Source organism: Bos taurus, chromosome 23 (genome assembly GCF_002263795.3).
Source record: "Bos taurus isolate L1 Dominette 01449 registration number 42190680 breed Hereford chromosome 23, ARS-UCD2.0, whole genome shotgun sequence".
Taxonomy (NCBI): Eukaryota; Metazoa; Chordata; class Mammalia; order Artiodactyla; family Bovidae; genus Bos; species Bos taurus.
Window position 1 is genome coordinate 44,408,420 of NC_037350.1, and position 13,238 is coordinate 44,421,657.

Here is a 13,238-nt window from a genome sequence, read left to right on the forward strand (position 1 = left end):
TGGATCCCAAGCGGCTTCGCCAGCTCTTACCCCAGGATGAAATGTACTCCCGTTGTCCTGACAGCTTCCTGGGTCACCTCTAAGCCTTAAGAACTCAGTTCAGAGGTTACCTTTCCTTCCCACCCTGCCCCTCTCCAAACCAGCCCCCAAGACTGGGCTGCAACCTGACGCCCACGCTCTGAGGGAATCTCCGAAAGGCTGCTCTCTCCCCCAGCGTCCTCTCGCATGGCCTGCCTCTGACGATCAGTTCATCCCTGTGGCCTGGGACACAGGAGGACGTTCAGCGAACACCTACTGAGCTGTACATTCATTTGATACAAAAAGGAAAAGACTATGGCCTAAAAATCTGCATTTCTCTAGACAGCCAAGTTATCTAGGATATAATAAAGGATGTATTTTATGGCATGCATAGAGACACAGACGTAGAGAACCGACTTGTGGACACAGCAGGGGAAGGAGAGGGTGGGATGAACTGAGAGAGTAACACTGACATATATACGCTACCGTATATACAAGAGCTAGTGAGCAGCTGCTATGAAACACAGGGAGCTCAGCCTGGTGCTCTGTGAGACCGAGAGGGGTGGGATGGTGGGCGGGGTGGGAGGGAGGCTCAAGACGAGGGTATCCAAGCCCCTTATGACTGACGCAAAGATGTTGTGGGACAGAAACGAACACAACATTGTAAACCATTTATCCTCCAATTTTAAAAAACAAGGATATATTATAATATGAAAAACAAGCATTTGGTGCTTATGATCTAATGAATGATACTTTCAAATCAATCATGCATTCATTCTTTCAACAAATGTGTGGCCTCCTTTTAGCTGCAAGGAGCTGTGCTGGGCTGGGGCCCCTGTCAGCCCCAAGGTTGCCTTTGAGCACATGGATCAACAGGAACAGGGCACCCTCTCCGGACAGGTAACTTATAAAAGCTAGGCTTGGGACTCCAAACGCCTGCCCCAGCTGGCTGTGAGCATGAAGGCTCTGCCTATAGAAGTAAATGAGACCAAGTCCTGACTTCAGAGGCACTCAGATTCTAGTGCAAGAGACAGACAAATACACAGTCAGTCTGCAACATTTTCTATGCGACCCTAACATCTGACTCTGACATACAACACTCACTGTACTCCCTCTGAATCATCACCTCATTGAACACTGGTGCTAGAATCATCCATTTGAACTCGGGCCAAGGTGTTCACCTGAGCCAGCAGAGACTTCTAGCCCACTTACAAGCACTGTTTGCAGACTCAAGGAAGCCCCATAACTGGCCACATTTTCAACCACCACCTTACAGGCACCGGCCGAATTACTTCACCAAGGAACATTCTTGATTAATTTGTCCAATTTAAGTCATTTCTTACCTTGCATGTGCTTGAGAATATTTTTTTCTGTAATAGTAAATATTTCATAAGATACTTTACTCAGGTTGGAATTATTTGCTTTAACAGTTCTTTGCTTAAAACACTGCTATACTTTTATCTCCTAAGTTAAATATAAAAGATAATTGCTGTTCCCAGTGGATAAAACACATTAGAACAATACAAATCTTTTAAAACAATAAGCTAAAATAGGCTGGCTTTCTTAATACTAAAGTACCTCTTCACAGTTAAAAGGAAATGCTCATTTTGATATGAAATGTATATATAATAAACATATATATATGTTTTTTGACTGCTTCCCTATATACGTTGGTGTACCTATTTTCTGGGTTCTGCACATAATGGTCTGCGTTAATGCCAACTACGCCTCTCCACTTCTCAAGCTAATATAACGCTGCTACAAAAATAAATCTCAAAACAAGTGTGCGGGAAGGGTGAAAAAAAGTAATTCAAGGTGATCCAGTGGGCAAAGAAGAGGTGACCATTTATTTCTGATTCTTCAATCCAAAAAGGAACCTGTTGATAGACAGTAAATCTCAGACTTTAATACCCACCCTAATGGTTGGGAAGGCATTGTAATTCTGTTGAATCCAATGAATTCATTCAACAAATATTTCTGAAGCGTCTCCTGAGAGACAGGAATTGTGCAGCGAGCGCGAGAGGAACAGAACAGGGGGAACTGACCCACCACCAGGCTGGGTCACCATCTCACAAGCTGCCTTTGCTGCCACCGAAGAGACACTTGATTAAAGACTTATTACAAACCCTCCTTCCCACTAATGCAGAGCCCTACCTCTTAGATTTCTGGGATGAATCTGTTTAGTTCGAGGCATCTTCTTTGATTCAGAGGCCCCCTTTTCTTCTTAGAAACTGTAGGAAAAGCAGGTCATGAAAAGGTAGCTCCATAAACCCAAGGTCCATCAATTAATCCATGTGCTAAAAAAGAAAAAAAAAAAAGTTATGTTTTACTCTTTTTCACTACTTTCAAAGGAAAAAGACACTTCAGAAGTTATGGCATAATACAGCACTGCTCTAAACTCAACAAAAGGTAACCGACCTGAAAGCCCCTGCAAAAGATGACTTACTTTTAATTAAACACAATACATGTCATTTTGTCATTATCTGGGCTTCCCCAGTAAGAACATGGGGTGGGGGGAAAAAATCACTGTACCTTTAACAAAAAAAGAGTGAAAAAATTCAGTGAACTGTATTTTAAAGCAACATCACGAGGTTATAAAAGGGTTTTGCTGTATACAGTACATGCCTGCCCATTTATAAATTTCTTAGGGACAAGGACCATGTTTTGTTCATTTTGTGTTACTGGGTTAATTCGGTAAATAAGTGTGGCTGCCATTGGGGCTGTTCTCCCACTATTGTGGTTTTCCATTCGAGGCTCCTGTTGGACTGTTCTTTTTGCTTCCCTGTGTTGAGCCAGAATGTGTGACCAGTTCCAGCCAATAACCTGTGAGTGGAGAGACAGGCGTCATTTTCAGGCTTTGCGTTTAGTTATCAAAGTAAGATCCCCCAGTGCTCTCTTCCTCCTCTGCCGTAAGAACAGGCACTGTTCTAGACAGCAAGTCTGACAACACGGAGCTGAGCTCCTGCCAATGCAACAGGATCATGGTGCAGAAACATAAAAGAGATCTTTGCTGATTTAAGCACTGAGGTTCGGGACTTATTTGTTACTGCAGCATAACCGTGACCTGACTTACACATCTTAAAAAGTGCAATTTCAAATACAATATGCCAAAACACTAATCCAAAACTAAATCATCTCTTTCCCAGAAAGATTCCCAGGAGATACTCGAGGATCCTTGAGCTAAAATCTTAGTTTTAACTTCCTGCAATACAACTGATAAACAAAGCCCGTGATGACAATGCTGAATGTGAAACTATATTTAATCGCTAAGCAATGACACAAGAATGGAACAGAAACGCTTTAAGACTTTTATAACATCCAATACTGTAGAAGAAAAAAAAAAGCAAATACTTATTGACAATCTACTGTGTGCCTATGTACTTCCTACACATTACCTAAATTAACCCTAATGGTAACTGCTTAGGTAACTATCATTTATCCATTTTATAGATAAGAAAATTAAAAGAGAAAGAGGCAAAGGAACTGAGTCCATAGTCAGTAACTAAGAAACATGGCACCCCCTGACTCAGGGACCCTCAGCGCTTACTTCCTGGCTGGAAGTAAGACCTATTCCAGGGGGTTTACTCAAGAGGCTCTATTGCACAAGTCACAACTGTTAATAAATATTTCGGTGTCAAATCAGACTGGGCTCAAAGCTTGCTGTGTGGACTCGTTTAAGGCACTTAACCTCTCTGAGGATCAGATTTCCCAACTGTAAAACAAGGAAATAGTATTCCCCCACAATGGGTGGTTGAAGGGACCATGTGGATGCTTTGCTTACTGCTGGCACACAAAAATAACAAATATTAATTCTTCTTAAGAATGCCTGTGTGGGAAAGACTGTATCTAATAACCAGTATAAGGTTTTAGAAATGTATGGTTTCAATACAGCAGAGAATAGAAGGAAAGAAGGCTATAATTAACTTCAGTAGTTTATCCTTGATAAGGCTGTATGCAGGCACTGTACAAAAACATTATGTGCAATTTGTGAACTGCATGGGAAAGAATATAAAATATGATGGTCCCATACTGTGGACTTCATCCAGCGCTGTGCTACACGATCTATAAAAGATACGGCTCCACAACGCCCTGCATTAACAGCATCCACCATTCAACTGACGAAGCTGCTGATTCAAGAGAGAATTTACAGACGTCAAGGCCGAATAAATTGTAGGAATGCTCAACTCCCAACTTAAAGCTTTTAAATGGTCACGATATTTAGAAGTTTTTAAAGCGTGAACTCCGACTGTAATTCAATCACGTGACACTAAAAGATGAGGAACCTGCACAAAAAATATTCCAATTTGCACATACAAATTTCCAATCAGTAACAGCTTTCCGCTACCTTGCTCACTGCCTCCCCACTGAGCCCAGCTATCCATCCCAGTGTAAATCCTTGGGGTGGGAGGGGGGGAGGGGGGAGGAGGACTGAGTATTTCCAAAGACAGCAGCATTGTAGCGAGGAAGATGAGTGATGAACCGGTTCCCTTACAGCAAAAGAGATAAATACTACATGGAGCAAAAACATGACACGATCAAAAAGCGTAAAGACAGTTGCAAGGAGAAAAAACATGAATGAATGTGGAGGGCGGAGCCTGGGAAAACCCCTCTGCAACGCTGCACTGAACAAAGCGCTTCGCATGCCAGGAGGGGGGGTGGGGGGGGAGGGATGGAAGTGCCAGCTCAGGAAGGAGCCCAGAGTGAATGCGGAGAGCGGCAGGAGGAGGAACAGGACGAGAGGAGGCGAGCGCGGCAGCCCGGAGACTCCTCCTCGCCGCCGCCGCCGCCGCCGCCCCCTCCCCTCCCGTCCCCTCCCCTCTCCAGCAGCAACTCCTCCGCCAGCCCGACCCCCGAGCGATCCGGAGCCGACCCGCGCCCCCACCCCACCCCACTGTGCTGCGGGCGCGTACTCCCAACCCGGAAAGAAAACTACCCAGGTGGCTGGGAGTAAACAGGCACTTCGAGCAAAGAACGAAAGGAGGGGGGAAAAAAAAGCAAGCCACAAAGCCGGGAGGTTGGGAAGCCGAGGCCTGGTCTCCCTCACCCCCCACCCCACCCCCACCCCCACCCCCACCGCCAGCCTCTTGGAAAATGCGCCCGCGTCTGGAACGCGGCTGGGGAGGCTGGGTCCCTCCGTACCTGCTCTGCTCGCAGGACCGCAGCTCGGGCCGCGAGGGCGCCCAGAAGTGGCAAGTGTCTCCCGCACGCGCAGCCATCCCCTCTGCAAGGTCGGCGGTTGCACACACACGCACACACACACACACACACACACACTCGCGCGCCCGCGGAGAGGGACGTGGTCCTGCCCCCACCCCCTCCCCACGCCGCCGCCCCCACCTCCCAGCGGCAGCGCCCCCCGCCCGCGGAGCCCGCGCGCCGAACCTGCTGCCAGGACGCCCGGCGGGGCTGCCGCCGCTGCAGCCAGCCCCGGAGCTGCGCTGCTGATGGCGGCGGCCGCAGCTCGGAATCTCCGCGACCACCGCGCGGCGGCGGCGGCGGCGGCGGCGGCGGCTGGGCGCCCTCCTTCACTTGACAACCCCAAACACAAACAGAACCTCCTCCCGCGGCGGCTCCCGGGGCCCCCCCAACCCCCGGCTCCGGCCCCCTCCCCGCCGCCGCCGCCCCAGCAGCAGCAGCAGCAGCAGCCGCTGCCGCCACTAAAGGCCGGCGACTGGCACTCTCACCGCCCAGCTCTGAAATATTAAACAGGGGAGCCGGCCGGGGGGCGGCGGGGGGAGCACGGGGCGCGCGGGCGGGGGCCGCAGGCGCCGGGCGGGAGAGGCGGCCGCGCTCGCCGGCGCCCGGGGCCGCGGCATGACCGCCGCCGGGGAGCGGGTGTCCGGGGTGGGGGTGGGGGGCGCGCACCGCGGCGAGGCGGGGCGGGCGGACCCCCGGGGCGGGCGGACCCCCGGGGCGGGTGGGTGGGCGCCCCCGGGGCCAGGGAGAGGGGCGAGGAGGGCGGGCGCGGGCTTTTTTACCTCTCCCCGGGGGCAGAGTAGGGCACGTTTAGCGTCTTTAGGGGCGACGCGAGGAGCGCGGGCCGGGGCGGCGCGGGGGAGGGAGGGCGAAGGTCGGAGGCTTTCCCGCGGCTGGGCGGGGCGGCAGGGGATCCCCGGGGGCGGGAGGCGGGGAGACCGCGGGCTGCGACGCGCGGGCGGGGCTGTGGGGGGCGTCCCCCGGCGAGGTCACCCTCGGGCGCGGCGGCCAGGCCGGACTGGCTCGGCCGCGGGGCCCGGCCCTGGCTTAGGGGCGGGCTGGGCGCCCCGGATTGGGGCCCGATCGGAGTCCCGGGTCTCCCCGGCCGGGCGAGCCCGGGGCCGCGGCTCCGCCCCGCCCCGCCGCCGCAGCGACGGGAGGCGGGGGGCCCGGGGCGGAGTTAGGGACGCGAGGGGCGGGAGCCCGGGGTCGCGCCGGCTCGGGGACTGGCGCCCGGCTGGGGCGCAGGGGCGGGCCCGCCGGTCACGCGGCCCCGGGCAGGCCTGGCCGGGCCGCGCGGCCGGGGGGGCGGTTGGGCCGGGGAGAGGGGCGGGGACGGGCGGGGCGGAGGCAGCTCGGTACCGGCTCTTTACTTTCCTAAAGCAGGATGTGGGCCGGACCGCTGACGTCATGGGGTCCCCCAGCCCCGCCCCCCGCCCCTGCCGGGAGGGGGAGGGGAGAGGGCGGGCCCGGGGGCGGGGGGGGACCCCAAGGGGGTTTCCTCAGCAACGCGTGGAGGGAAGGAGAAAGTCATTGTGAAACTTGAAACTCATTAACTTTGAAAAACAACTTTATAAAAAAAAAAAAAAACCGGGAGGGAGGCCGGGGTGTTGGGTTAAAGGGTGGAAGGGGACACATTATTAACCCTGAACTGAAACTACGCTTTGGTGGCGGATGTTCTATTAAAAGATTGAGGAAAGCCAAGGTTATTCCAGAGGCCACGGCCGTGCCCGCCGGTGGTTCCCAGAGCCCGAGCTGCGAGCGCAGTTTAACCCTTAGGGCTCCGCTTTGACAGTTTAGGGGCCGAAAGGAGAAGGCTCTTTTGGGTCTGGAGAGGGAGTTTCGGGGTTGAGCAGGCGATCTGGCCCCAGGGTCGCAAGAAAGAAAGAAGAAGGAGTAATTACCATAAACCAGAGTTTGACCTCGGGTGCTAGAAAGCAAGAGAGGAAGGGGAGAAAAAAGCAATAGAGGAGGGGGAGAAAAAAGCAATGGAGGAAGCAAGGCTTGGAACTCTATGGAAAAGTGATCAGGACGGGATGGACCAGGGTAATGACGAAGGTTTTCAGGGTTAGACCTAAAGAACATTAGGTCTTTATCGTTTAAAGTCTGAGGCTCAGAAATTCCACATGTATCCCTAAAGAAGCAGGCACAAATGACTGGTTAACGGAGCCACGCTCAACTTGGGAGGGATAAGGTAAAACAAAAAAAATTGATGCAGAAAAAATTCTCATATAAAAACCAAAATGCTTTCCCCTTTTAAGGAATAAAAATGCTGAACGACCGTACACCCACTCTGCTGGCCATCTGTGCAAACTTGAATTGTTCCCTGGGGCTTCCATAAAGATATCTAGGTTTTCCTTGCTAGGGTTGACCCCTAAAATTCCTGGGAGGAAATCCTACCTCTAGCTCAGCTGAGCTTAGAAAAGCTTAATGCACCAGAATATGAATGACTAAAAATGGAATACTCAATAATAGCGAGCTTGTAACCAAAAATACTGTCCTGTAAAGGGAGGAATATGCCTATTAAAAACTAGATTTGGTCACAAAAGCAAAGATCAGCCAACAGCTACCTAAATTTGAAATAATGTTTAGTACACTACGCCTCCAACCTTGCAATGAAATAATACAATCTTTTTCATTTTCGATGTGATAAAATCATCTGTCATGAAATTTAATTGACATCTAATGGACTGCAATCACAAAACGTATGTAAATATAACTTTGAAACTTGAATGAAAAAAAAATCCACTTAAATGTGAAAGTATACTTCATCTGTCAGAGGATAAAAATCAAGGTAGCTTGATGATTATCGACTCTACTTTGTGTCACTGGCTAAATCAAAATTACTAACAATACATTTTTAACCCAATGGCCCTGACCATAACAAATATACAGTGTGCACACAAGGTTTATATGGGATTTGGCATTGCAGTGAACTCTTTTAACAAATTAAATATGCGATTTGGAGTCGTAATAGATTAATTTTGTCATTTCAGTTTGTTAAGTTTTTTGTGCAATGGACTATTCACAATTTGCCTTTCTTGAGATCAAATCAACAGTAATCTTTTTTCTGAAACAGACACATTTCCCCATTTTCTATTTCCGAATTTTCTAGATGCAGTTTCTTTTCCTAATTCTGCCTACAATTCTAACTTCCTAGTCATCAGACTGCAGGGGACTCCAACTAAACTATAAGGTAACTACAGTCGCCTTTAATCATTTTGTGGCAAATTAAATACAGTCTCTCAAATTATATCTTATAAACGGAATGGGGGGGGGGACTTTTTTTTTTCCTGAACCAGAAGATGAAATGGGAATGGTAAAAAGCAATTTGAACTGTCAAAACTTCTGGAACATTGGGGAAGGACACCGTACTAAAAAAAAAAAAAAAGGAGCGGGGGCTCCTAGGGTCCCGATTCTCTCTGCCTGCACCGCCCACCCCCGGGCCGCGCGAACGCTTAGGGAGCCCCCCTCGGGGACTGGGGTTCAAGTGAGGGCAGTGGCCCTGGCAGGCTCTGAACACGGTTTCCCTGCACAGACTTTGGGGAGAACACCAGTTCCTCCCCCCTCGGGCCCCGGGGCTCCGTCCGGGGATCCCACGGTGCCGCCGCGCCCAGCGCCTCCGCCCGCGCGACCCCTGCCCCGAGTTCCCACGCGGCCGCGCGGCCCGGCCCGGCTCGGGCGCCCCCCTGGCGCGGCCCCGCGGCCCCGGCCCTCCGCCCAGCGCGCGGCCCGGCTGCGCCAGCGCCACGCGGAGATCCCGGGGGTTCCTCCCCGCCGGCCGCCGGGTCACGCCGCCGCCCGGCCCTCCCCTCCGCCCTCCGCCCTCGGCGCGCGCCGGGCTCTTCCCGTCCACCGGCCGAATCCCCTCCTCCTCCTCCTCCTCCTCCTCCTCCTCCTCCTCCTCCTCCTCCTCGGGGCGACCCGGCGACGAGACCTGCCCCGCGCGCTCTGCCAACCGTGCCCACCTCCCGCCCCCCCGGAGCCCAGGCTCTCCTTCCCCAGCCGGACAAAAGGACCGAGAGAAAACTTACCCGGACTGCCACGCAAAAAAAAACAAAACAACCAAACAAAACTCTGATCCACAGCTTCCTGGGTTTAACTTTTAATTTTTAAAAACAACAAAAGCAGAAACCAAAAGCCTCCTAGGTTGGAAGTGGGCGTGAGAGGAAATGCTAGGGGGAGGCGCTTCGTTCCCTCGTCTGCTTTTGCACCCCCCCTTTTCTGGCCCCTGCCTGGGGCTTTGATGTTATCTGGTGCACCGCCTCCGCTGGGTTCAGACCGTGGGCTCCGCGCCCAGAGTGATACACAGATATTTGGCACTTTTAAATGCCGGTTTGAAGGGAGGGAAGCAGGTGGTCACGGTGAAGGATTCCCACTTCTCAGCCCCGGCCTTGAGAAAGGAGCTTCTGTCCGTCCCAAGCTTCCCTTTTGTTACCTGGACTGAAATGAACAAACCCTCAATCTAGTTAATCCCGGGGAGAAGGGCCATGTGGCATTTTTTTCTGTTAGACTTCACACCAAAAAAAAAAAAAAAAATGAGGCCTTCTGAATCAGATTCATTTTCCCTCCACTCAGCACAAACTTACAAGGTGGTGGTGTACGTTTTCTCAGGCTTTGTTTGGTTTTCTGATCTCCGTTTTGAAAGTAAATATGATTTCCCTTCTAAGATAGACCTGCAGCCTGGGAGAGACAAGTTACCTCTGAAGAATATTTTTTGTTGTTGAGTCGTTCAGTCGTGTCTGACTTCTTTGCGACCTCATAGACTGTAGCCCTCCAGGCTCCTCGGTCCAGGGGATTCTCCAGGCCAAGAATACGGGAGTGGATTGCCGTTTCCTTCTGCAGGGAATCTTCCTGACCCAGGAATCGAACTCATGTGTCCTGCAAGTCTCCTGTATTGCAGGCAGATTGTTCACCTCTGAGCCATCTGAAGAATATAAACTGGGTAATAACATGCTCTTTATATACCATTCTTACAGGTTAGAGTCTCCCAGAACCCTCCCCGTCCCATTATGGAAAGCTTATAACTGTTGATTTTATCTTTGCTGGACACTAGCAGAAACTGAATGCATTTTTACATTAGGTTAGCAGTCTCAGGACCATCACAAACAGAGCACTAACAAAGAATGCTTTTTTTTTTTTTAAACAGATTAGCAATCAAATATTGCACAGTCTGCCATTCAGCTGACTATTCATCCACTTTATGCCAACACCGACCTTGTTCAGGCCTTGCCCTCTGGGAGTTTACAAATTAATGGAGACAGAATAAACACATGGAAAAAATACCTAGAGGGAAAAAAAGATACAAGAAGAAGCTTATAAACAGAGCCAATTAAAGCTGTACAGTTACTTACATGATTGCTGAGAGCTTTCTGGACTGGGTGGAGGGCAGGATTATCAGAGAAAGTTTCATCTTGAGGGTGAGTTCTGAGTAGGATTTTGAAGGAGAGAAGGTTCATGCTTTGGCAATAGGATGAGAATAGCATTCCAGACAAGGGAAATAGCTTGAAGGTGAGAGCAAGTGAACATGTGTGATGGATTTTCTGGCTAGAGCCACAGGTCAAAGTAAATGTGGAAAAAAGAAGGGTGGCCATATAAATGCAGCCTCCCAACTAGGGTACTTTTGAGAGGGAGCAAGAGGCCATGAATGCCCCCAATGAGAGGCATTCGCCTGTCACTCCCAGCCAAATGGGAAGAATGTGTTCTCTCCTAGTGAGATGTGAACTTTGAAGACTGAATGCCCTGGGGAAAGCTTTCTTGGGCATCCTTAGGAAGGAATTAAGTCATGATGCTACATGTTCTTTGGAGACATTTTGGACTCAGAATGATCTTTTAAAGGAAAATTATTATTACTGCTGGATTTAGAATCTTCATGGTAGTATTTTTAATGACAGTAGTAATAGTAGTACTTCTGTAGCAACAGAGATAGTGGTAGCGTAGATCTTCCTTGATTTACAGTGGTGTTGTGCCCAGTAAACCCATGGTAATTTGAAAATATCATAAGTCAAAAATGCATTTAATACACCTAATCTACTGAACATCAGAGCTTAGCTTTGTGTGGGTGCTCAGTCGTGTCCAACTCTTTGCAACCCCGGGGACTGTAGCCCAGCAGGCTCCTCTGTCCATGGGATTTTCCCAGGCAAGAATACTGGAGTGGATATCCATTCCCTTCTTCAGAGGATCTTCCCATCCCAGGGATCAAACCCAGGTCTCCCACATTGCAGGCAGATTCTTTACAATCTGAGCCACCAGGCAAGCCCAAGAAAACTGGAGTGGGTACCCTATCCCTCCTCCAGGGGATCTTCCCAACCCAGGGATCAAATCTGAACCCACATCTCCTGCATTGCAGGCGAGTCTTTACTACTGAGCCTCCAGGAAGCCTAGAGTGTAGCCTAGCCTACTTTATACGTGCTCAGAACACTTACATCAGCCTTCAATTGGGCAAAAGCATCTAACACAAAGCCTATTTGATAAGTTTTGGATATCTCATGTAACTTATTGAATACTGTACTGAAAGTGAAAACCTGAGTGGCTGTATGTATTTGCTTTTTTACCCTCTTGATGATGTCGCTGACTGAGAACTGTGCCACTGCCCAGCACTATAGTAGTGTGAATTGCTAACCTGGGAAAAGATCAAACTGAAAAAAAGTATGATTCTGATTGAATCTTGCTTTTGCAGTATTTTTTAGTTTAAAAAAAAAGTAACTCAAACCATCCTAAGTCCAGGACACTCTGTGTATCTGTATCACCAAAAAATAGTGTTAGTAGCATTTGTATCGGAGAAGGCGATGGCACCCCACTCCAGTACGCTTGCCTGGAAAATCCCATGGGCGGAGGAGCCTGGTAGACTGCAGTCCATGGGGTCGCTAGGAGTCGGACACGACTGAGTGACTTCACTTTTACTTTTCACTTTCATGCACTGGAGAAGGAAATTGCAACCCACTCCAGTGTTCTTGCCTGGAGAATCCCAGGGGCGGGGGAGCCTGGTGGGCTGCCGTCTATGGGGTCGCACAGAGTTGGACACGACTGAAGCGACTTAGCATCAGCAACAGCAGCATTTGTATGGGCAGTAATAGTTAGAGTAGTGTTTGTGTGGGCCATTACAGCAGATAGTGGGGTCTCCCAGATGGTGCTAGTGGTAAAGAACCTGCCAATGCAGGAGACATAAAAGATGCAGGTTCAGTTCCTGGGTTGGGAAGATCCCCTGGAGGAGGGCACGGCAACCCACTCCAGTATTCTTGCCTGGAGATTCCCCACGGACTAGGAGCCTGGCAGGCTATGGTCTGTAGGGTCGCACAGAGTCAGAGAGGACTGAAACGACTGAGCACACGTGCACGTAGATCGTGTTCGTGTCCCAGAAGTTGTTATAGTTCTGTTTGTATCAGCAGCAGTAGAAATAATAGCCGCAGTGGTGGTGGAGGTAATTGACAATTACTGAGAGTGTATAACTTACCAGGCTTTCCTGTATAAACTCACTTACTCTCCACCATAAACCCATACCACAAATGAAGAAACAGAGGCTTAGAAATGTTAAATAATACGCCTGTAGCCACAGAGCTGGTAAGGGGGTGGATCTGTGATTGGAACCCAGAGGAAAACAAGATGCTAAAGTTCACAGATTATAGTTTCTGAAAAACATCACAGTAATTCTATAACATTGTACCTCCGTGAAACAAAGAAGAAAAAGGAGTGTCAAAAAGGTCCATTGTTTCAAGTTTTGAGAACTTGGTAGATTGTGTGATGAAAATGGCAAAGTTCTGATGGTGCAATGCTTAAGGAATAGAAGAGAAAATGATTTTAAATGTAACCATATTGAGGTTTGGGGGCTCTCTAGGTTGCACTAGTGGTAAAGAGTCCATCTGCCAATGCAGGAGACACAAAAGATGTGAGCTCGATCCCTAGGTGAAGAAGATACCCTGAAGTAGGAAATGGCACCCCGTCGTAATATTCTTGCCTGGAAAATTCCATGGGCAGAGGAGCCTGGCAAGTCCATGGGGCTACAAAGAGTTGGACATGACTGAGCG

At 49.9% G+C, this 13,238-nt stretch overlaps 1 protein-coding gene across 6 annotated transcripts in view; it reads right to left on the reverse strand.

The window, feature by feature from the left end:
- HIVEP1 (HIVEP zinc finger 1) overlaps positions 1–9,396 on the reverse strand; it is a 135,971-nt gene extending 126,575 nt beyond the window's left edge. For 2 of the 6 annotated variants that reach the window (XM_024984063.2, XM_024984058.2), the window contains exons 1-2: positions 5,997–6,070; positions 2,173–2,315 (exon numbers count right to left, since the gene is read on the reverse strand). In XM_024984063.2, coding sequence (XP_024839831.1) covers positions 2,173–2,212 — 40 coding nt within the window. In that variant the 5' untranslated portion in view covers positions 2,213–2,315; positions 5,997–6,070. Of the gene's footprint in view, positions 1–2,172; positions 2,316–4,048; positions 4,451–5,157; positions 5,248–5,400; positions 6,071–9,248 lie in introns of those variants that run through there. The other 4 variants (XM_024984059.2, XM_024984061.2, XM_024984060.2 and 1 more) reach the window with 4 other exon arrangements.
- Between the last annotated feature and the right edge of the window lie 3,842 nt (positions 9,397–13,238).